The following is a 22,180-nucleotide window of genomic DNA, read 5'->3' on the forward strand; positions in this document are numbered from 1 at the left end:
ATATGTCTAAAGGATTGTATAACGATACCGAAAATGATCTTAATACACTATAATAAAATATATAATGAGCAAAATGTTCAGTCAACAAATGCCAGTTCAGTGCCTTAAATAAACTGAGTGTATATATATATATATATATATATATATATATATATATATATATAAAACATGTTTTATCTTAAATCTTTCATTACCATCGTTTTAATTATTTTCTGAATAAGTCGCTCCTTTCTTTGAGGTGAATAATTTGGTGCATGTTATATATATAACATGCACCAAATTATTCACCTCAAAGAAAGGAGCGACTTATTTAGAAAGTAATTAAAACGATGGTAATGAAAGATTTAAGATAAAACAACAGACAAACAAACAAATACGATGAAAATATTGAACAACAATAATTATCAATATATCTTGAAGTAGTATTTAAACTTCTGTATTTCCCAGTGCAACAAATCGTATGTAAAAACGTTATTTACAGTAATCGTTTGTTGCTGCAAGATATTCCGTTTATAAATGTCATGTAAGTACATGTCTTATGTTTACACATAGATATAAATGAATGAAGTGAATTATTCTTATCTGTTGTATCATGTATCATACGTAAAAAGGTGGGCGATAAGAACGCCAGGATATGAACCAGATTTTCCATTTTGTGAGTTTGTTAAGCTGTATTATATGTTTGATGACCAAAGAGATTAATTACATTTTAACTGTATAAGGTTTTATAGAATCTGGCAATATAAGAACAATGAAGAACAATGTGACAATTTCACTCTATTTGAGATGACCAATATTTTGTCTCTACAAAACTAGAGAAAGTTTAAAGACAGCGCCAGAGATCAAACAGGTTTTCAGTTGTAATTAAGTAGGACACATTGATATAATGTGGGCAAATTTCTACCTAGAGCTATATAGTAGCCTACCTAGATTTGTATTGAAATTGGAACAGGTCTATTTAAGCGTCTCCTATTCAGATTCAGATTCTTTATTGGTTGTAACTTTTTACAGTTATTATATATTCATAGCATATTTACAATAAAGACATTGGAATGAAGATTCCCTAATAAATATACGAAAAGAGCGCATCTGAATTTTGGAAGGTTTTTTCAGTCTTAATTTACATCTTTCTATATACAACTAGCAAGTCACTATAAATAAAAATATATGGTTGTCTCTACGAACTAGTATAACAGTAACTATAAATTACAGTCCATTATAGTTAACTGAGGAGGCAAGAATAAGCTTGTTGTCTCAATTCTGTACCTAAAAGAAACTTAAGTTTGTGAATATTAGGCCACCTATAATAATATTTCGGTAATATTTTACGTCTAATATTTCTGTAAATAGGACATATCAATACAAATGGTATTCGTTCTGTATTTGATTGTAGCTACATAATTTACAGACTCTTTGTTCCCTTGGTGTGCAACTAAATCTCCCTTTTCTACTTCGAGCAAATGTGCACTACATCTCAACTTGCATAAGCCAATCCTATACGAATCGTTGGTTGTCTTGTCTAAATAAGGTTCTAACTATTTTTCAAATATTTGAATACAGTTCTAGTTTTGGCAAATTGTTGATTTCGGCAAACCACCGCTAGATGTATTGATCACGCAGCCATTGTTTTATGACATGCATTGAGGGTAAAGATTACACGTAGATATAAATGAATGAAGTAAATTGTTCTTATCTGTTGTATCACGTATCATACGTAAAAAGGTGGGCGATAAGAACGCCAGGATATGAACCAGATTTTCCATTTTGTGAGTTTTTTTTAAGCTGTTTTATATGTTTGATGATCAAAGAGAGTAATCATATTCTACCTGTATTAGGTTTTTACAGAATCAGGCAATATACGAACTATCTGAAACATGTATATGCATTTAAAAAAAAATTCGATGTGACAATTTCACTCTATTTGAGATGACTACTATTTTATCTCTCCAACACTAGAGAAATATTACTTCATCATGTTAGACATGAAGGTTGTTTATAGAACTGTTTACACTGCATATCTATGAAATTGTAATTATAGTCCCCAAACGCAGTGGTTGAACATAATTTTATCGTTCTTCTTTTCAGTATACCTTTGTCCACGTATCTTCTCAAAAACAGCCAAACAGATTGGAACCAAACTTGACACAAAAATAGGTCACCATATGCAATCACTACCTGAATATTTAAACAAGGCCGTCATTTAAAGATGATAAAAATCATAAAGAATAGGGAAAACATTGAAAAGTTTTGATACATAGATTAAAAATGGGTCATCACAATGGTTTCCGGTTGGCCGTATTGAACAATGAAAGATGACCGCCATTATAAGTTGGCGTTGGTCGAAAATCGATTGGTTTTTTCTTTGAAAAAATATAGAGCCATATGTAGAAGCTAAATTTTGGAACTCCTGTGTTGATGTCCAATGTCTAGTTTGCCAAAGATTATATGGAAAATGTTATAGTTCTTTTGGAATCTAATGGTGCAAATAATCAAATTTCATTGGCAGTGTTGGGTTTTCCGTAACATGTTTCATCTGATTCTTACACAACTATTTTTCAAATATTTGAAAACAGTTCTAGTTTTGGCAAATTGTTGATTTCGGCAAACCACCGCTGGATGTATTGATCACGCAGCCATTGTTTTATGACATGCATTGAGGGTAAAGATTGGTCTTGTTTATTATACAAGTAACAGGGTTCTAATTCCACTAAAATATTTTCACCTTCACTAGCCCAATTTTGCTTGTCACTGTCAGATACGGTTTTCATGTAGTTATAAACTATTTTCAAAATGTTACTGTCTTCCAGGGAAATGATTTTAATTCAATGTTTTAATAGTCTTTCTATTCGAATAATTCGACAAGGAAAACTGCCCAGCTCGCCATAAACATCACAGGAATTAGGCTGGCGTTTTAGCTTCAAAATTCGCTTACAAAATTGTAAATGTAGTTTTTCAATGTCTGAACCTTTGATATTTCTCATACTTCACATCCATATGTAAGAATTGAAAACACCATTATATCAAATATACGTAACAAAGTTGATATATCAGTCGGCATATTACGCACACCTACTAACATTGCCTCCGATGTTTGTGACAGAACATGCTTCTGAGTTTCCACAAATTTTCCGTTATATTATAATCGTTATATATAGTAAACATTTTTGACTAGTACAATTCTAAGCCATATCCGGCATTTCAAGTTATACCATCAGTACTGGATGGGATACTTTATGTTTGAATAATGCACACACTTTGATATTATTTATAAATAATGTAATCATTGTTTTTTTTATATTTTTGTCATAGTTCCTACTTTTATGTTGGAGCCATTCATCATTATCTAACAGTAAGTAAATAATATCAAGAGACTGTTAATTCAAAAGCAGACTGATCCTATGATATAATTGGCAAGGGGTAAATTTTATCAAACTGATTTTTTTTTCTATTGTAATGTTTATATCATATGTCAAATAGTAAAAAGATTTTTTCAGAGGACGATTACCCTACCGGTGGAGTCCGAATTGTTTATTTACTTTTGTTACATTGTATGTATGATTTTAGTTACTTTATGTTCTTTGTTGTGTATGTCTGTTTTCCATGTCTGGTCTTTGTCCCTGGAGTACATTCTTTTGATTACCGCTATAACCTTGGTTCCCTTGATTACTTTTTCAAAGCGACATGGATGGCTTGGAAAACGATTTAAAAGTACCTTAGCAAAGCAATTTATCTCCTTTTAAAATGAATTTGAATGCTTTATATGTAATTTATTTCTCTTTAACCGTTACAGTTAATCAAAAACCAACATTCAACTTAGAGAAAAGATGCATTTTTTCAAATGTTTAAAAATAGAATTTGTCATGAGTAACCTTCTGCCTGAATTGTGCATCGACAAACTCTTGATACTTGCACATTTTAAAATTATGATTTTCAAATGAATTTTACTTATGATAGTCACTGGAATTGAGCAAATACATTGACCCGTCACAAGAATTGTATGTAAAAATTGCACATACAAATCGTGTTTGCATATGAAATCATTGCGAGTAAATGCACCCATAGAAATACAAGGTAAACTCAACAGTTGTGAAATTTTACCTTTTTCATGCCTCGAACGAAAGTGACTATTAGAATATTAATCACGTATTTAGATTGAAATAAACTTTTTTGTATGTGTATTATAAGTGATTGTTTAAACCCTATATCGTTCACCCTATATCACATACCCAATATCACAAATTCAATATCATATACCCTATATCACACCTCTTGACCACTATTGCATACCCAGTATCGCAGCTCTACTAAAAAAGAAACACTTGAAGTATACTAGTAGTTAAAACATATGATGAATGAACATTGCATGTCAAAATATTTATCACATACCATATCAACCCGCGACCTATATAGCTCCGATGGCAGTAGCCCTTGGCTATAAGGGTAATATAACATGTGAAACAGATTTTGGCATATATACATGTATTCAGTATGTATTAGATGGACTATTATTTACGATATTGAATATATTTTACAATGATTTCACAGATCGTATTCAACTGTATTCAATCATATCAGATGCTAAACTTTAAACGAATTCTAAAGATCGAAATTTTTATTTTGAAAGACAGAGAGTAAGGGAAGCCATTTTTTGTCGTTTATCCGTAGCTCCAGTTCATTTCGAGGGAGGACAATCAAGATATGAGGGAAGGGTTGAAATATTTCACAGTGGACGATGGGGCACAATATGTGCAAATGAGTTTGATGAAAAAGATGCAAGAGTAATTTGCAGGATGATAGGGAAGCCAAATCCGTAAGTGTGCAACTCCTGAAATTCAAAATGGTTATTACCTATATCATATATGTCGAATCAGAAATCAGAGTACAATATACGGCTGTTTAGACATTCAAAACCAAAAAAAAATATTGTTGCGAAAGTTTCATTATTTAGAAAGAAAATATGAAAGAAATATTATAAAGATTGATAGACTGCATGTTAGCTTTCACTTTTACTACAATTCTAGCAGATTGCATACATGAACATTATAATTAGAATATATCGAGAATAGGTATGTCAAAGAGACAACAACAAAAAGAAATTCCTGCCTTGGGACAGGCGCAAAAATTCAGCAGGGTTAAAGTACCTCGGTGTGATTACAACCCTTTCCCTTAAAAAATATCACACAATTAAACGCACCAGTTCAAAAAAGCCTGGGTCTATTGTGACAAGGAAGTTAAAAAAAAACTGAATATAAATTACACAAATGTGCAAACTAAGGACTACTAATAGATAAATGAAATGCCAACTTCGGGCCAGTTTAAATCTACAAAAAGTTATGTCCCAATCGTATGTAAAATCAATCTTAATTCATCTATGCGGCGTTGAGAATCAAGGTACATCAGAAGTCATACATAAGGACACAACCGTGTCATGCCAAAAAAAACTGCTTTTAGATATGGTGAATGTATTTAAACAAATCTGACCGATGTTTTAGACACCCTGTCATTTTTCCCGGTTCACATTTTGGAAAAGGCAATGGAACTGTATGGTTAAGTGGTTTGGACTGTATTGGACACGAATCAGATATTTCGTTGTGTCCGAATGATGGCTGGGCACAAGGACATTGTAGCCACAATACTGACATTGGACTAAATTGTGGTAAAACATAATAAACCTTAGAGTAAAAGAAATTATAAGAACTATAATAAAATACATTTGCATTTGTCCTAACCTTACATATAAAATGATTTTAAGGTTTTACCGTCTCAACATACAATGTTTTTTCTTACGGATATCAATTTCGTCATAGACAGTCGCAAAAATAAAGACGTTAATATACGTCAATAATTCGTTAATAATTAGCAGGTTCGTAGTTACTAGTTACCACTTCTAAAAATCTCGTTAAAGTGACTTAACCTTCCCTAAACTGATATGTGCTGTTACTGTCCGTAAGAGAATCCATATATGTGTGTATATATATACAGACAACAACAAGAAAAAAAAACAGGAAAATAAACAAAGAAAATATAAATAAAATAGGAAAATAAAATAATCTTACCTTTCATAAATCGATAAAAATATAATAAGTTTAGTAAACAATTAACGTAGATATGTCATCACTATAAATCTAATTATTCAACGTCATTTCTGCTGCTTAAATGTTGTTTTAAATCGATCACTAATGAGTAAGGTTAATAAATATTGGTCAGTCTTGTAGTCGGACTTAATATCTACTTGCTTTCGATTTTTGTCCTCTTTTTTTTGTTTCTAAATCTTACTTGTCTTTTTCTTCACATAAAATTGTATTTTTCCTAGATATCCAGCTCCGTCTTGTGAATGGCATTCTACCATCTGAAGGCAGAGTAGAGGTTTTCCATGATGATATTTGGGGCACTATTTGCATGAACAATTTTGACATAAATGACGCAAAAGTAATTTGCAGGATGTTAGGTTATGAAAACACGTAAGGTGGAATTTTAAGTTAAGAGCAACACTTTATACTGATGTTTATGTAATGTTATGTTAATGTTTATATATATATATATATATATATGTGTGTGTGTGTGTGTGTGTGTGTGTGTGTGTGTGTGTGTTTACCTTTACTTTAACTTCGTGATTACTTTCAATTTATGTACTACATGTATAACAAAAGAAGAATATTGGACAACTTGTTACGCAGAGAAAAACCTTTCAGTAACTGTAACCAATATTATTACATTTCATTGACTATTCTACTTTTATATTATGAAAAGCAACATATATTATAATAAAAAAACATGACCATAGGTACTTTTACTCAATTGTGTACTTCATATATTTTGTTGTTTCCAACGCATTTGCTTGTTTATTGGAATGATATTTTGTAAAATAGACAGAATGCCTTAATTCATGTATGTTTATACCGGTTGAGGAATATTTTATCTTTTTTTCACTCCATGTTAAGCAATATAGAGATACACCCATCTTCAAAGTACGGGGCAGGTATGGGATACATTTGGATGGACGATTTACATTGTAATGGAAATGAAAAAGATATAAGTAATTGTACATTCACGGGATGGGACCGAACGAACTGCAATCATTCATCGGATGTTGGCATTACATGTGGTACGTGTTTGCTTCAGAAATCGAACGAAGAAATAATTTATTACTGTATATATACAAATATTTTTTCACAAAATACTCATTTCTACTTCACTGATGGAACAACATTCAATATTATTTTTGAATCGAATTTCATTTCATTGAATTGTGTTGTAATGCTAACCACGTACACATATACGCTTCCAATTAAAGGAACAAAAGTAAGATTAGTTGGAGGCCGTGCACCCACAGAGGGAAGAGTTGAAGTATTTCACTCTGGAAAATGGGGATTAGTTTGTGATGACAAGTTTGATATTAATGATGCTAGAGTAGTTTGTCGAATGCTTGGATTTAGCGTGTCGTGAGTATCAAGCGAGGATATGGATATTGATGGTATATTTGCGAAATTATTTTTTTTTTATTTTTCAAGTATTGATTTGTAAATCCATTATATAAGAATAATTTGACAAACGATATGTTTTTTCTCTGTTTTAAGAACGATTATTGACAATGAATTTGTGACGCGATTATAGAATCTCTTCATTCAAATAAAAAAAAATTAAAATATTCATGGTGTGTAATTATAATAAGTGATAGTTGTTTTAACTAGACAATGCAGCCAAATTATTAAAATAAATTTCATAGATATGAATTGTTCATACATCGCTGCACTCTACAAAACAGGTTTAAATCATATAAGGTATTATATTTTATAAACAATATATTCAGTTTGTTTAGAAAACATAAAGCAAATGGTTATATCGTGAAAGTTGTTTAATTAATATGTAAGATTTCACTGCCATTTTAAGTATTACAATATATAATTAAAAGGCATCCAATGATATTGAAACAGTCGCCATTCGGAAGTCCCTCTAGCAGCCAGCCAATCTTTATAGATGATTTACAGTGCTTCGGGACAGAGTCCGATTTAACAAATTGTCATTTTAAAGGATGGGGAAACTCTGACTGTACATACAGAGAATTTGTTTCTTTGAGATGCTGTAAGTTTTAAACACTTTTATCACAGAACGTGTTTTATTTTGGACATCCCTCCATAAAGCATTGAAATGAAACATTCAATTCATAAATGATTTGCAAGTTTCACCAGTGCTGAAATCGATAACAATTTGTAAGTTTTTAGCATCATCTTCATTTTAAGAGGACTTAAGTTAGAAAACCATTAATTTCGGACATTCTGGTTTTTTGTTTGCATTTATATCATGCCATCGACATCCTCCTATTATATTAATGTAAAAGGTTTTACAGGAATTACGAAAATCGAAACTAAAGTCAGTATTATTCTGCAGCTCTGGATGTTAAAATAGGGAAAGATGGCTCAGATTTGCTGCAAATAAACATAAATGGGCACTGGGGCACAGTTTGTGCGGACGAATTTGGAGTCGATGAAGGATTGGTAGCTTGTAGAATGATGGGATATATAAATCCGTAAGTATCTCTTAAATAACCACAATAATACAATGACTAACCTTAAACAAGAATCTAGGCTTCTGCCACAGGGCTATGTTGCTACATGTACAAGATTAAAGTCATCACTACAGAAATTTTATGGTCGTCATCATGAACTCGTGGATCGTTACGGTGTATCCATTTGGGCCATGAAAACTGATTTGTTAAACTTGTCATAGTTTTCCTATCCTCTTTCGTCTACCCCGGAATTGACTTTTTATGAGCAACTCAGCGAATGTTTCTAGAAAAGCAGAGGACGCTTACCATACCTCTGTAGTTACTTTGTATGTATGATTTTAGTTACTTTGTGTTCTTTGTTGTGTATGTCGGTATTCCATGTCTGGTCTTTGTCTCTGGATTGCAATCTTTTGAGTTGCTCATAGAAGGTTAAGTCCAGGGTAGACAACGAGTTCAATAAAACTGTGGGATGAAGAGAAAAACTGTTTGAGTTGGTTCTTATTTGGATCTTATCAGTATTATTTGTATTAAAATGGGTTTGTGTAATGTAAATTTTGAGATGGCTGGTGAGTGTAATAGAGTTGTGGGTCCACTACAATTATATATTATGGGTAATATTTTGTGTTACATTCTGACTCTAGTATTATTTCTCCTTTGACCAATGATGTTTCAAGTTCTTGCACTGTAGACCCATAAATGAAACGAAATACGGTCTACAACGTTTACAAGTACCAGATAGCGACGCATTTGCTCGCTTTATTCTATATACCAATTTTATTACTGGCTTTGTTTCGCATTTCAAATATTTGGTTCAACAGATAAACTATTTCTTAATATTCAATATATAAAGCGGAGTGAACATATTCAATACACCAATACCCCTAATGGAATTTTGAAATTCATGGCGGCAATAACTTTTTTCCAATAAAAAATCAGCAATAATATAATGAAAATGCAATGAAAGCGAGATAACTCAATTGTTTCTTTGCTTGTGATGGAATGGGGGTATTTAAAGATGATCCGTTAGGTCAATGCTATGGCTGGAAGTTTAAAGAGAATTTACAGGTTAGTATTCAGACATGTTTTACCCGCAATTATGTCATTGGTTATTCACCGAAAGCAGTCCCTATACACCTAGCCCCAAATACCGAGGCTTCAGTTCTTGAAATCCGAACGGTACAGTAGTACATCTTAGTATTTGATCGATGTTTTTGGATTTTTTGTTTGGGTGTTTAGTGTACAATTTATTTATGAATGAAGAGCTGTGTATGTATTCAGTGCTTTTGCTGTCGATGAGAGAATACACCTTAAAACACGTGTACACTATACGTAAATATGGAATCTGTGCATACGATTGGTATTTTTTGTGTTTAGGAGACTTAAACTGTTTGGTTAAAGCAAACTTACAGAACTTTGTAAGAATGATAATGCATATAATCTAAAAAGTAAATTTGGAAATGATAAAAGTTGGGGAGTAACTAGCAAAATTTCGAGTGTAAGTAGAAATTCGACTGTTATTGATAATGTCATGTACACGAGTACTCTTTTGAAAGTTATACTTAATTTTGAGGTATGTGGGCTTTCGTGTGATGTTTTCACTCACCCGTATCTAAAAAAATACGCGTGATTGATGAGCTAATGCCACATGTTGATAGTAACATAAGTCTGAATCTATCAGATCGAGTGTGAAATTGAAAATATGCAAAGAAAACTTAGAAACAGATTTAACTAACTATAAAAAATCAAACACTTAGATGTAAACCTTGTTGTCTTAAAGCAGAAAGGTTATTGTATTTATTCGAAATTTTTGTTCAAAATTTTATTAGATTCAGCAGAATAAACCTCTATTACATTGACAGTAAATCATATAGGTAATTTGCTAAATACTAGACTACATAAGTAGTTCATAGGGAATGTAAAAATATCAAAAAGGTATTTGTCTGTATATGGGTCTAATATTTGTATTTGTATGTATTATTTAAGTTACTTATGTTGTTTGTAGTTATTGCCTGTTTTCCATGTCTGGTTTTTGTCCCTGGATTACATTCCTTTGATTACAGCTATAACCTTGGTTCCCTTGATTACTCCTTGAAACATATTCAATGCGTCAAAAGAGTAACCAAGGGAACCAAGGTTATAGCAGTAATCAAAAGAATGTAATCCAGGGACAAAGACCAGACATGGAAAACAGACATACACAACAAAGAACATAAAGTAACTAAAATCATACATACAAAGTAACAAAAGTAAATGAGCAACTCTGACTCCACTAAAAACTGGGAGCATGGACCAGGTGCACCGGTAGGGTAAACGTCCTCTGCTTTTCTAGAAACACTTGCCGAGTTGCTCATAAAAAGTCAAGTCTGGGGTAGACAAATGAAGGAAGGAAAACTATGACCCGTTAAATAAATCAGTTTTCATGGTGCTGATGGATACACCATAACGATCCACGAGTTCATGATGACGACCATAAAACTTCTGTAGTGATGACTTCAATCTTGTAGCAACATAGCTCTGTTCCAGAAGCCTATTTGTTAGAGTTCTAGTTCTAGTTCTAGTTCCAGCAAAAACAATCCTTATACACCTGAAATATGAGAATCTGTAACAGTAACGAAACATTTCAATCATTTGAAAATTCGTTAAAATTCTCATTCAGCATTGCCTTTCTATTTAATTTTGTATTCTACTATTCGAAATTACATTTCTTATCAGCACTTTTATAGCTCTATTTCTTTAATTTCAAGAGTAATTACTGCATGTAATGTATTGAATATGAATCCGATAGTATTTCTATCTTAATGATTTGGAGATTTGCATATGGATATCTTTTTTTTTGAATTTTCATCTTCAAATAAAGAAGTGTAACAACTAAATGCATTAGATATGATGAACTAACTTAACAATAAGAGTATAAAATGCTTACCTTTGTATATGTTTCCAAAACTGCAAATTCCATCTTTAGTAAACAGTGCGTATGAAATAATCAAGATCAGGCCTTTCATTTGGTCTTCTTAACGTAGTAAGTATTGTACACCAGTTCTTGTTGTTTCCATTTTTTTTATTATTGTGGCTTAGCCCAAAAACCAGCTGATTTATACAAACTTTACTCACAAATATGCTTCAAACGAGGCATTTGTTTTACCTGTAGACGGTATTAAAGGGATGATATACCGCCCGTCTGAGAATCCCTTAATTTTGTTCTTTTGAAAATTGCCAAACAGCATTCGTATATAAATTACGCTCATATATATCGCTCATATATATTTTATTTAATATAAAACACTAAATATCTTTAAATAGCCAAATTTCACCTCTTTAATGATACCTTAAAGATAGTTGTTTTGTTTACGTGTAGATCCATCGACATTCAGAGAATGATTGCACAACATAGGATAGTGATGAGAAAAGTTATTTGTTCAGGGACAGAACATGATTTGCGAGATTGTATCTATAATACAGGCGAAAATACAACATGTACACATGCAGTTTATTTACGCTGTGGTTAGTTGATAAATGAGAACTGTTTTGATAATGAATTACTATGTATGACACCACAGATGAAAATTGTACCAATCTTTCTATACATGTAATTATGATGAGAATGCTCGTTACGAATTATCCGGAAGTATGACTGTTTTGCATAAAAGTGTTAAGACATTAGGACTTCATACATAAGTACATGCTTATGTTTACTTTTAAAGACGATACAGCTCGAATTTTCCAAACTTCCACCACACAAATGACTGCTCAAAATATTCACTTTTGAAGAAGAATTTGTTTTACATAATCTTGTAATGAAACATTTTGTACAACATACATTGAAAATCTTGGGTGCTTTGGATTTCTATCAAACTGAAATTTGCTTGTATTCCAATTCTTTGCACAAGTTAACTGCCTTAGAGTAAAGTCTGATTCGTTTTGATACTAAAGGTGTTTTCATCCGTGAACACATTGTCATTGTGTCATGCATATTACGTATCAACAAATAAGTCAAAAAAGTTTTCACATGGAAAGAAACATTTGTTAGACATATCAAGAGTTTGATACCACGTTATTAGCGTTAACGTTAACTTTTCATTCGACAAAGGGCAATATAAATTTTCTGCAGTAGATTAAAATTCCTTACGGAATTATTCAGCCAGAATCGCATTTATTTAACAGAGCCACCTAAAAGCTCTGGTGACATACAAGTTTCCTTAACAAATGGATGGTATGGAACCATAAAAGTACGTCACAGTGGGAAATGGGGTTCCGTTTGTGATGATGGTTTTAACAAAAATGATGCAATTGTAACATGCAAAATGATTGGATATCACACGAGGTAAGCCAAAACTATATTACACTAATACCAAGCATCGCATGCGAGACTAACGATACACGTGCAGCCAACCGCAATAGGTATCACATAGGTCCGCAGAAATGGGTCAGGAAAGTGCATTTAAAATGACAGTATTTCTTAATTTGTTTTAAAATTAAAATATGCAGTACATAAACAAAGAAAAAGTAAATTATGAAATCTTGGTCCAGTAGGCTTAATTACCATGTATTTACCGTTTACCTATCCTATCTCGCCCCTGTCAGTTATCGTCTCTGTTTAACTTAACAAACGTTAGAAAACTGTACAAGTGCAATGCTCGGTTGTAGGCTGTGCCTAACTCAAATTATTGTTCAATATACTGGCACACACATGTCACTGTCAGTATTTCTATCCTTTTTTTAATAGATGTTAAAATGATTTTCAGGAAACATAAATTATGATGGAAATGGGTTTTGTAAAGCTATAAAATACTAATTTCACTTTTCATGGGCTTAAGGCAGATATATTATGGGTCTTCTATTTCCTATCTAAGGAAGAAGACAACTGATCACTTAAATGTTGAATATATACACTAATAGCCCAAAGGAATTATACAACCTTCCAGGGCGACACAAGATCCCAGAAGACAATGAGCTTAGAATAGAACGGAAATTCCATTAAATTTCACAGAGACGGTGACACCATTCAGAAGTCATAAAACAAATGAAATCAGTACGTTACACTGACCCTTTTATGTACAAAAAGGATAGAATTAGTCTCAGCTAAAAACAGGTTCACTTGCGCATATTTCATGAACACGTTTTCCAAAGTGAAAGAACACAATGCAAATGCATTGCAATTGTGCAGAAATATTTTATGCTTATATTATAAATGCTCATTGGTCAAATTAATGTTATGTAATTTAAATTTATTTATTTACCAGACGCACATTCAGTTTAACTGACATCAGAGGTTACGACGTAACAGACATGTGAAAATCAAATTACATTGCCAAACATTGGCTGTGTATGCATAATAAGAGGGTTATATAAATGATGCTTTATACGTAGCATTTTTAAAATGGGAAGGATCAATGAGTGATTCAATTAAAAATTTAGCACCGAGAGGACGAATAAGTAAGAATGAGCGATATATATTTTGATCAAAATAATCTTTTTACAATAATTGATTCGAACAATTTTGGACAGTAGAAATGAAAACACTATAACATGTAATTAATGGCACTTATGCATTTGATTTAAGAGTAATTCCAACGGCTAAGTGTATCAAACAACTCAAAATTTAGAAAGCCGAAAAAAAAAAATAAATTGGCGCTCCTAGTTTGCACAGGTTACGCGATAAATGGCAAAGGGAGAGACTATGTATAGATGTCACAACCTCGATGGTAACATGCTGCGAATCTGTGTTTATTTGTTCATTCAAATAACAATAAAGAAACAAAAGAAATTTCTGCAAGGAGATTTTGTCAGCTTGGATTTTTTCTTTAATATAAAAATGAGGACAGGATTCAATCTTGTGTTAATTGTTTTATAAAAGACGTTTTTAGGCCGAGAAAACTCACGGTGATATGTTTGACCAAAATATTTCCCTAAGCACTACACTGCTGTTTTAATACGACAAAACAACCTGAAACACAACAACATAAATGTGGAATTCTTGTTTTAAAAATATATAAAACACACGAGGAATCACTGACTAAGCTTACTAAATTTCAGACACTTAAGTAAAATATAAGAATTGAAAATAACAAAAAAAATCTGCAAATCTTAAAACCTTTCTTGACATTTTAGTGTAGCTGAAGTTGCAAGTTTCGGGCAATATTCAGGGACTATTTGGATGGATAACGTTGTTTGCAATGGTAAAGAAGACTCCTTATCCCAGTGTAGTTTCAATGGATGGGGACAGCATGATTGTAGTCATAGTGAAGATATAGGAGTACGATGTAGTAAGTTGCCAAAACATTGAATGTGTCTTATATTAGTTTTTAATAATGTTTATAAAGATTTCGAAATTGTTTAGAAGAGAATAGCACAACCGAACGGGAAAAGAAATGAGTGGGATAAATCCTTGCGTATAGAAACAATTTTGAATACATACCCCCACATTAAACGGTGTATGTATATGGCCTATAACCAAGGAAAACATATTGTGATGTTACATGACTTAATCAAGTATGCCCTGATGGTTCGTTCACTTTATGGTACGATCCTCTTTCATATATTGTGTTCGTTGTAACGTCTTTGAAAAACGATTGGAAAAACAGTCCGGTGCAGGGAAAGAACAGATCGCATGCGTCGATCTTCATGAAAGTTTGCCAGAAAAAAAAATTCTCGTTTGGAATTAATCATTATAAGAAGTACATTAATGTCACTTGCTCGATCAATGATTAAAATATGTACAGAAATGTACTCAGACATATTTATCTCTATCTACCTAAAGGTTTAATTTCAACTGTATATCAATTTTTGTGTCCGACATTCAAACGACATTATTCAATATAATAGAATTGTAGTGTTCCAAAACCTGATAACCTATTAGACATGTTTGTGGCATATGTCAATTTAGATTTGTGAACTGCAAGGCAATATTTTTATGACCTAAATACCTTTTTTTAAAAAAGAAAACACTACCAGTTAGTAGATATCTGTACTCTTTTTATCTTTTGCTGATAGTATGAACTGTTGACTAATTGGTATGGTTTTCCAAGTATATTATACTGACAAGACACATTACCTTTAACATCATGTTGGTATGGATAATAAATGGGAAAAAAAACTTGTGAAATAAACAGTATATATTTAATTAAGTAAACTATAATTGTCATTTTCCTGTAGTCGAAGTCATTAATCATCAGCTGTAGGATTCACACTGACTGAAAATATAAACAACGACAAAATATAGTAACATAGATCTACAAATAATTGGATTTTTTTTAATTTGGTTAATTTTTTACAAAACATTTAATTTGTAGCGTTTTCTTTGTAAGTATCCATGATTTATCAAAACATTGTTTTTTTTAAAAGCTTTCTTTGTAAAAATCGACAATCAAGCTATGTGAATTAATCGATTTTGGGGCAATTACGCTTCTTTAACCACATAGTCAAACATTCCAACCCTTTAATAAAACGATATTTATCAATAAATTGAACAGTCCTTAATCACTTACAATGTACGATCCATCTATATTACAGCAACAAATATGAAATCCTCCCACCCATTCAGATCCGAGATATGTGGGACTTAATTCAGACAGTCAGGCAGAATGACAGATAAGATGATTGCAATTCATATTTAGTACTAATTACAGCTGTTTCGTATACCTGATAAAGCAATTACTAATTCATCTGTATCAGGCATTATTGCATACCTAATCTTTATTGCAACCTTTTTGTCACATCCTCCTTGTATTTCTATAATATAATTGTACTCGGCGTTCTTTTTTTTTTTTTTTTTTTTTTTAAATTTTTCCGATTAACAGAAAGTTATATCCAGTCATTGACCGTATATCACTTGCAAATGTACAGTCAATGCACTTTGATTGCTTAGATGGAACGGTTACATTATAAACAACCTACCTCTCTATCTTGCTCGAATGAGAACCATAAAATGAAACTTGTTGCAAATTTTCTGCTCCTTATTCATGTTGATTTTACTATTAAAATATTCCTTAAACTTGTCGTCCAAAAACTCCCCAGAAGCAAATCGGGAGTAAAATAACTCCAGCTTATATAGAAAAGACCTCTGAAAAATAAATTGTTATTAGTTTGCTTTTTATCTTTCTCCCTTTGGCTACTGTTTTGGTACTAAGAAATAATGGCAGTTTCCAATGACAACGTAAAGGTAAAAAAACTTGCACGTGTTGTTGTGCTATGCACATACCACTCATACAGGAAACTGATATCAGAGAGCCACCAAAATTGCTAACATAATATACTCAATCTATATGAAGCAAAATACCACGTTTGAATTCAATCCATCCATTTGGAGCCGCGAAAATTGTGGCGAAAATTCAGGGACAAAGACTAGACATGAAAAACAGATATACACAAAAAAGAGTACAGAGTAACTGAAATCATACATACAAAGTAAAAAGCAAAAGAGCAACTCGGACCTCACTACAAACTGGGAGCGATATATCACCCCGACGGCAGCGATATATCACACGATATCACCCTCGACGTCGCGATATATCACCCTAATCTAGGATAAATCACCCTCATAATGTATCACACTCTCGTATTCAGTATAATATAACACATACTGCCTGAAGTAGAGGGTGTTACGCATCTTATCACACTTCGTCTTGTGTGATATATTTACATCATGTGATACTACAGCGTAACACCCTCTACTACAGGCAGTATGTGTATAATACATGTGCCACTCACTCATTGACTGGGGTATAAAAGTTGGCTAATAGTCTATGAGGATGAGTAGAATGCTATATGTAATACTACAACTTAGAGAGATCAAGCAGAGGATGCTTATGTTGTCATGTCTGATTCCTGTATTTATACTAAATTAAACATCAGAAAATTTGAAAGACTGTATGTATTGTAGCACTCACAAGTAGGAAACAATGTTGTTTTCTGGACACGCCGTCTGCTACTCTGCCAGAATCCTTATAATTTAATGGGCATGATAAGTTTGGAAAATTCGTAAATATCCAAACTTTAAACATCCACATTGCTTCCTTTCATTTCTTTGAAATCTGTAAAGATGATTATTTAGTCTATTATGAACATTAAATTTCTATTCAAATCAAAATTAAAAATACTGAACAAAATTAATTAAAATCAGCAATAGTTCATAATAAAAGCTGTGTGAAATGTTTCTTGTACTCTCTAGTACTTATCAACGCTGTATGTAAAATGTTAAATTGATGTTTTTCGTCTACGCAAGAGAGGTTATATCCCATAAACTAACTTAGCACTTTGACGTCATGAACGTCTATTGCTCAGTAGCGGTAATTACAAAAAATAAAAACTAAATAAGCCTCTGATGAAGCGAGAAATATAAAATATGACTAGAATCAATCAGAGGGTCGCACGTGGACCAACACGCAGGGTATTTTGAAGTTGTGATTTATGTATTTGTTCGAAAACGAATCTCTACGTAATATCCTTTCTAAAGGTCCCAGGTACCATGAACCACGCTCCATAAATTGGAATTATAACTTTAAAGTTGTTATTGAGGCCGTCGAGGACTATGCAAGAAAATGGATAAAACGGGAACAAGAAGACATTGATTCTCTGTCAGAGTGGTTAAAGGCCGTTAGATCTTTAATTTTGAAACTTTTGAAATGAAAGTTTTAAGTAGGTCAATGAGTCCCAAGGGTACATCAGTTTTCAAAGACCCCGATGTAGCAATAACTGTCTACTATACATGACAAATATGTTGTCGTACCAGCAGACAAAGCCCAAAACAACATTGTTTTTGTCTGCAGAACGTTTTATATCCAATGTTTATTATCAGAGGTAGACGTAGAAAATAACAGCAGTGATAAGACCTATACTGCTTCCACTCTCTCCAAAGAAGAGATTGTGGAAAACCATAAATCTGTGCTATCCTCTTTTGGTCTCTCTACCAAGGACTATGATTGTGATTTACCGTCTATGTACTGGATTCCTAAACTTCACAAGAAGCCATACAAAAATCGTTTCATAGCTGGATCTGCAAAAATGTACCATCAAACCTCTTTCAAAACTTTTAACTTCTATACTCACAACTGCCAAAGAGGGTCTGCAGTCCTACCACAGCACTTGTTACTCCCGTAGTGTTATTAATTCAATGTGAATCCTGAACAATTCGAAAGATATTTTGGAGACAATCAGTTCAAGACTATTATCTGAATATAATTGAATAAAAACCTATGATTTTTCAACACTGTATACTTCTATTCCCCATACTCGGTTAAAATCCCGACATAAAAACATTATACATCGTTGTTTTTCCAAAAAAGATGGTACACCTAGATACAAATATATAGTTCTTGGTAGAGATTCCTCATACTTTGTAAGAAATAATTCCAAATCATCTTTCAAATATACAGAGGAAGATGTTTACAAAATGCTGGAATTTTTAATCGACAACATATTTGTCCAGTGTGGTGGACATGTTTTTCAACAAACGGTCGGCATTCTAATGGGAACAAATTGTGCTCCTTTACTTGCTGACCTATTCCACCACTCTTATGAGGCTGACCTTATAGCTGATTTGATCAGAAAGAAAGAATATCGTTTGGCTAAATCCTTCAATCTCAGTTTCCGCTATATAGATGACGTATTATCTTTAAACAATCCTAATTTCGGGGATTTGATACATCGCATCTACTCAAAAGAACTTGAGATAAGGATACTACAGACACTGTGAAGTCAGCCTGATATCTTGATCTACACTTAGAAATCAATGCTAAAGGAAAACTGTTGACCAAACTTTACGACAAACGTGATGACATTTCATTCAGAATTGTCAACTTTTCTTTCATCTGTGGCAACATCCCTTCGGCTCCTGCGTATGGAGTGTTCATATCACAACTCAAACGTTATGCCAGAGCTTGCCGAAACTACGCAGACTTTTTGTATCGCGCTAGAAGTCTAATAAATAGGCTTCTGGAACAGGGTAATGTTGCTACAAGATTGAAGTCATCACTACAGAAGTTTTATGGTCGTCATCATGAACTCGTGGATCGTTATGGTGTATCCATCAGCACCATGAAAACTGATTTATTCAACGGGTCATAGTTTGCCTTTCCTCGTTTGTCTACCCCAGACTTGACTTTTTATGAGCAACTCGGCGGGTATTTCTAGAAAAGCAGAGAACGCTTACCCTACAGGTGCACTTGGTCCATGCTCCCAGTTTTTAGTGGAGTCCGAGTTGCTCATTTACTTTTGTTACTTTGTATGTATGATTTTAGTTACTTTATGTTCTTTGTTGTGTGTGTGTGTGTGTGTTTTCCATGACTGGTCTTTTTCCCTGGATTACATTCTTTTGATTACCGCTATAACCTTTGTTCCCTTGATTACTCTTTGCTTCATCGGAATCACAATGGGGTGTAGCACCCATGATTTTATAACTCTATACTACAATATCTTTTCAAACTAGATCTGTATGTTTATCGTGTGATTAATATAAAGCTATGAACACATACATGAGTATTACTACAATACTTATGTTAACTTGATGATGACAGAAGGAGCAGAGGAATAGCAGTAAGTGTTAGAGAAATCTAAGTAGCCATTACGAGACATAATTTGTTATAAAAATAATTTCCGAACTTGTTTACTAAGATAAAGTCAAAGTGAACACATAGAAGATACTTTGCAAAAAGACCGGTGAAAATATAAGATAAAAGTAAAAGGTAATTCATTTGTTGTTATCAGCCATCACCTATAATATGTTTGTTAGAAATCGAACATTTCTCAATAAGATCTGAATATTTGAAATATAACATTTTGGGCAGCCTTTGAGACGTATTTATTATAACGGTGTCTTTCAGGCAACAATGCGCTTTAAGAAGTCATAATAGTACCTATAAGCTCGGGTATACCTTAACAAATGCAGGTGTTGCTGGAATATTACCGAATAAGAAGGGGAATTTATAACTTTAAAATTAAAATCGCTTTGTTTGTCATATATATTTGTTTTGAGATGACTAATGTCGTTAAATTCTAGGAAAAAATCTAAAATTGGCATGAAGGAAGCTATTTTAGTAGGCTCACTAATTATTAGTTCTGATGGAAAAATAAAAAAAGTCATTCTCCAAATTTATAATTATTAATGGCGAGAAACATCGTCAATATAATGTTATTTGTAATTAAACGATTTAGCTTCTTTTTATTTTTTTTTTTTTTTTTGTTTTCACAAGATTTTGAAGAAACTCCGATTCATATAATAACGAAGCAGATCGTCTAGGATTCGGGCACAATTAATGTACATAGGAATGCGATATATCTTTTTTAAAAAGTACTTCTCAAAAAGCGACACGTAAGTCATTAAGGAGAAATTCTATCATATTTATGACTTCCCTGTCAAATTATTGGAGGGTTTATGGTTTGAAGTTAATACTAAGAGCCATCAAAAAATCTTATTTGTGTGTTTTCCTTGAAACAATGATATAATATCACAGGAACATTGGCCACAGGAAAGTTCTTAAAAGTCGTATTTGGTTTTACAACAGATGTGATTTAAACTTTGTTAACGAGACATAACGGACTTTTGTTTGGAACCCTTGTTATACCAAAGATTCTACCCTTTTAAGATCTTGCTTTTTATTTGATTCTAATGCTGATGATAAAAGGTTAGTCCTTGAAATATATGTACAGCATATCGAAATTTGCAATGCATATGATTTTATTTTGTATTTTTTCATCTTTTATAATTGTAAGATGTTTTATTGAAGCTCATCAAAATTTGTGAATTATCTTTGTTGATATCATCAAAGCTTTTGACCGTGTTTCACTGTAGAACGTTGACCTGCATATTGTAATGAATGGGCAGTACTGGTAGTTAGTTGCAGCTGTTTGGATAGGCAGAAGTAAAGGGCTTGTTAGAACAGGAGTATTTTTTGGGGTATCGAGAAATGTCGATGCTCCTCATGGTTTATTCTGGGTCTCTAGTTATTAAACGATTTTAGATATAACATTTAATCGGAAGAAAACCAGTTCAGTGTATTGTGTCGTATTAAATGTTTTTTTTTTCACATATAAACTTGAATTGTCATATTCAAAACGCCGATACGTTTTTAGATGATGACGAAAGGATATATATTTTCATAAAAGTAGATATTAACCAAATTATTACATAGATCAAATCCGTGAATTGCATAAAACATATTTAATCACGAACGTCAATGAACTTCATTTGTTTTCATGTTGAACAGATTATGCCGTACGATTGGTAAACAGCAATGACAAATACTCAGGTAGAGTAGAAATCATGCGTGACGGCGTATGGTACACTGTATGCGACTCTGAATTTGATGTGACAGAAGCAAAAGTTATTTGTAAACAAATGCAGTTGGATTCAAGGTACAAAATTCATTTTTATACATCAACATATAAAAATGAATTTAATTTTAAAAGGTATGAAAGAGTAATCAAGGGAATCAAGGTTATAGCGGTAATCAAAAGAATGTATCCAGGGACAAAGACCAGACATGGAAAACAGACACACACAATAAAGAACATAGAGTAACTAAAATCATACATACAAAGTAACAAAAGCAAATGAGCAATTCGGACTCCACTAAAAAATGAGAGCATGAACCAGGTGCACCAGTAGGGTAATCATCCTCCGCCGAGTTGCTCATAAAAAGTCAAGTCCGTAGTAGACAAGCGAGGAAAGGTAAACAATAA

The 22,180-nt window shown here is 32.6% G+C and overlaps 1 protein-coding gene across 1 annotated transcript in view; it reads left to right on the plus strand.

Moving 5' to 3' along the window:
• Positions 1-1,702: 1,702 nt before the first annotated feature.
• The window catches only part of LOC148598485 (scavenger receptor cysteine-rich domain-containing protein DMBT1-like), a 54,741-nt gene continuing 34,263 nt past the window's right edge, over positions 1,703-22,180 (plus strand). Inside the window, exons 1-13 of the mRNA XM_088562572.1 lie at positions 1,703-1,766; positions 3,310-3,349; positions 4,666-4,810; positions 5,493-5,656; positions 6,314-6,461; positions 6,942-7,105; positions 7,295-7,442; positions 7,913-8,082; positions 8,389-8,527; positions 11,862-12,007; positions 12,668-12,827; positions 14,615-14,769; positions 21,706-21,853. Of these exons, the coding sequence (XP_088418698.1) occupies positions 1,746-1,766; positions 3,310-3,349; positions 4,666-4,810; positions 5,493-5,656; positions 6,314-6,461; positions 6,942-7,105; positions 7,295-7,442; positions 7,913-8,082; positions 8,389-8,527; positions 11,862-12,007; positions 12,668-12,827; positions 14,615-14,769; positions 21,706-21,853 (1,748 nt within the window). The 5' untranslated portion in view covers positions 1,703-1,745. The remainder of the gene's footprint in view (positions 1,767-3,309; positions 3,350-4,665; positions 4,811-5,492; positions 5,657-6,313; positions 6,462-6,941; positions 7,106-7,294; positions 7,443-7,912; positions 8,083-8,388; positions 8,528-11,861; positions 12,008-12,667; positions 12,828-14,614; positions 14,770-21,705; positions 21,854-22,180) is intronic.

This window comes from Perna viridis, chromosome 14 (assembly GCF_037379345.1).
Source record: "Perna viridis isolate PV_CMFRI_1.1 ecotype Kerala chromosome 14, ASM3737934v1, whole genome shotgun sequence".
NCBI lineage: Eukaryota > Metazoa > Mollusca > Bivalvia > Mytilida > Mytilidae > Perna > Perna viridis.